General features: G+C 39.2%; 1 protein-coding gene across 1 annotated transcript; it reads right to left on the reverse strand.

Moving 5' to 3' along the window:
- Positions 1–449: 449 nt before the first annotated feature.
- Positions 450–2,311, reverse strand: LOC111960101 (uncharacterized). Its single transcript, XM_023982010.2, has 6 exons — positions 2,232–2,311; positions 1,722–2,078; positions 1,279–1,623; positions 1,066–1,197; positions 884–933; positions 450–761 (listed from the first exon to the last, which is right to left on the reverse strand). The coding sequence occupies exons 1-6, from the start codon at positions 2,275–2,277 to the stop codon at positions 618–620; spliced, it is 1,074 nt and encodes a 357-aa protein (XP_023837778.1). The 5' UTR covers positions 2,278–2,311; the 3' UTR covers positions 450–617.
- Positions 2,312–2,976: the final 665 nt, after the last annotated feature.

Consider the following 2,976-nt stretch of genomic DNA (forward strand, 5'->3'; position numbering starts at 1 on the left):
CATTTTGTATTGTTCGTGAAAACTTCTCAATTACTATGCGTACATTGTCATATTTGGATTATATTTTCGACACTATCAGCTCTCTTCAAAATATACTCAGTTAAGAAGTCTATTTTTAGTTCAGGATTTCCTCATGAAGAGAGTGAGTTGTGATCTTACTGACATGGATGTTTGTGGTTTTGATTCACTGAGGTGTGTGGAGACAGTGTGAGGTGAGGACTGATGGTCATTACTGGGGGTTAGAGATGAGTTAGGCTGAGTGGAAAATCCATTTAGGGCCGTCAGAACACCACAGAGATGTGATGCAGAATACAGCTTAAAAAGAGAGTTTGAGACAACTGAAAGCTACGCATGCTACTATGCACACCATGTAATCAGGATGCAATGTACCTGCAAACTTACCAGTTAAACTTGAAGAATATGAGTGCAAATCAAACAATACATCAAAATTACAGTGAAATCATGTTTTATTTGATCGAAAATGTACCACAGTATCAAACCAGTAATGTTAAAAGGAGTTTGACAGAATACAAGCAATTGTAACACAATTATAATGATAAAAACACAGTGTGTAACAGAAAAAGCAATGCAAGTCTTAAAGGAGGTAAATCTATGTTTCAGTCCATGTTTTGGCACCTCAGCCCAGAGTACTCAGTGTCTCTCTCCATGGTGCTCCTCTGTCTCCGGGTCTTTGGCTTCTTGTGGATGACATTCAGAGCAGCGTAATGGACCGACGTGAGTGTGTCATCATGTTCTTGATGCTAAGAGGAATAGCAAAACAAATTCCAAAGACATCAGGAAATTACCTGATATTTTGATAGAAGGATCTGTTTACAGTTCATCAAAGTCATACTCAGAATAGTTCACTGTAAGGTCTGCATACCTGGTTATGAGAACTGGGGACTGCCAGACCACTTGGCTGAGGGTGCGTTCCTTTTAGACAAACATGAAGGAATCATCAACATCATCATCATACAATGAATTAGCCCAGTTTCATTACTAAAACATGTAATGTATACTGCACCAACAGATTAAGCATATATTATGGGCAATGATAACACTTACCTCTGCACAGCAGAGAGTTTTTCTTGTTCATCTTACACATAACACAACCAAGGACAATGATGAGGATGACACAAAGAGCCAACGTTACACCCAGACAGTACACCAAGAGAACCTGGTCCTCTTTACAACCATCTGTGGAAATACAGACAGGAAATTCAGGAAATTTTTTCAAGCAGGGATAAAAGATTAGAACATTTTAGAAATGTCACTAACAGTTCAGCTTGGTCCCTTTCCCAAACAGTATCTCCCCACATGAGGCCACAGCACAGTAGTAAGTCCCAGCATCAGAGAGGCTGAGGTTCCTCTTGGGGAGGTTGTAGACACAGCTCCGTGTAGTTGACCCAGCCTCAGGGATCTTCGCATACTGATCACTCCTGTCTCCATTGTTGTAAATGATTCCTGGATGGGATTCTCCTGAGCCATGTCTGAACCAATAGACACTGTGTTCTCCTGCACAGGTCTCAGTGTGTATTGTACAGTTCAGAGACACAGAGTCTCCTGGCTGGACTGACTCAGACACAGGCTGCTGGAGCACAGACATGCTGTTGGACTCTGAATCTGAAGAGAGTAAGATCATGGTGTGTACATTCCATTTTTTTGCTAGATTCATTAATTTAGCATTATATGAACAGACATTAGGTAGCGACTTAAGTTACCTTTGACAATTAAAAAAGTTCCTTCTCCAAATTTGAGGTCGCCCTCTTCCATAGCACCACAGTAGTATGTAGCTGTGTCCCCTGACTCTGTCTTGGAGATGGTCAGGTTAAAGCTGTCAACTTCTCTCTTCACACTCAAACGTTTAGTCTCATTAAAGTCCTTGGTAAAATAAAAACTATTTTTAGTGCGATAATATGATGATGCCATGAGAAGAGGCTTCTGTCCAACAGTTTGCTTGAACCAAGAGACTTTGACCATCAAATTAGATTGACAAAAGCAAGTGAGAGATACACTTTGTCCCAGTTGTGTAACTATCACAGGGTCTGGTTGGATTACATTCTTGTTAAGTGCACAACCTGTGAAGCAAACAAACTAAATAAATCAAAGACAAGTTATAGTACAGAAATATACATTATTATCATTATTCAGACTACATAGTCATCCAAATTGATTCAAAAAGACTATGATATAAAAAAGTTAAAGGATCCACATTTATTTTTCTTACTTACCCAAATTGGCGTAAAACAAAAAGATTGTCCAATATATAATCATCATTTCCTTTCTGAACTGTATAGTGTGTGGGTCTGACAACGAGGCACCTTTTATATGATGACACTCATTGGGTAATCATTATGAAGTAGGTGGAAACTCTGAACTGAGTGATATTATTGGCTGTCTGAACAGGCATAAACATGTGATAAAAACTTCAATCAATCTAACATGTGTCCTGTGGCATAACATAGTTAGAGCAGCCCTTCAAATGATGTACAGTCAGAGTTACTGGTTTGTATTTTTTCATCATTTGGGTCGGTGGCTGAGACTACTGGTACATATGTCCTCTTTGACATACACATGGGGTTTACATTGTATTTCTCACTTCATGTCTGTAGAAGGCAGTTCAAGCTTTCAGGAGGAAGTGAACTCTGGTGAGGTTGGCACCTTTTTGACAAGATAAAGATGTAATCCTTTGATACCCATCATCAAATTCATTGTAGAATACCACATCACTCAGGTACTTCAAAGATAGTGATGTACTGAAGCACCATGCCAGTGGTGAGTTTGTACCATAGCATGTAGTTTATGTTTTCACTAGTCATGTGGCATTCAATAGTCACATTGCCTCCCAGCTCTGCTTTCTGGAAAGAAGTGGGCTGAACAAGATCTGGTGTTTGAGATGCACTTGTAAAAAACAACTATGATTACCGCATTTTAAACATTTACCAAACACCTACAGTAAGCACTTTAAATGTATAG

The sequence above is a fragment of the Salvelinus sp. IW2-2015 genome, linkage group LG37, assembly GCF_002910315.2.
Source record: "Salvelinus sp. IW2-2015 linkage group LG37, ASM291031v2, whole genome shotgun sequence".
Taxonomy (NCBI): Eukaryota; Metazoa; Chordata; class Actinopteri; order Salmoniformes; family Salmonidae; genus Salvelinus; species Salvelinus sp. IW2-2015.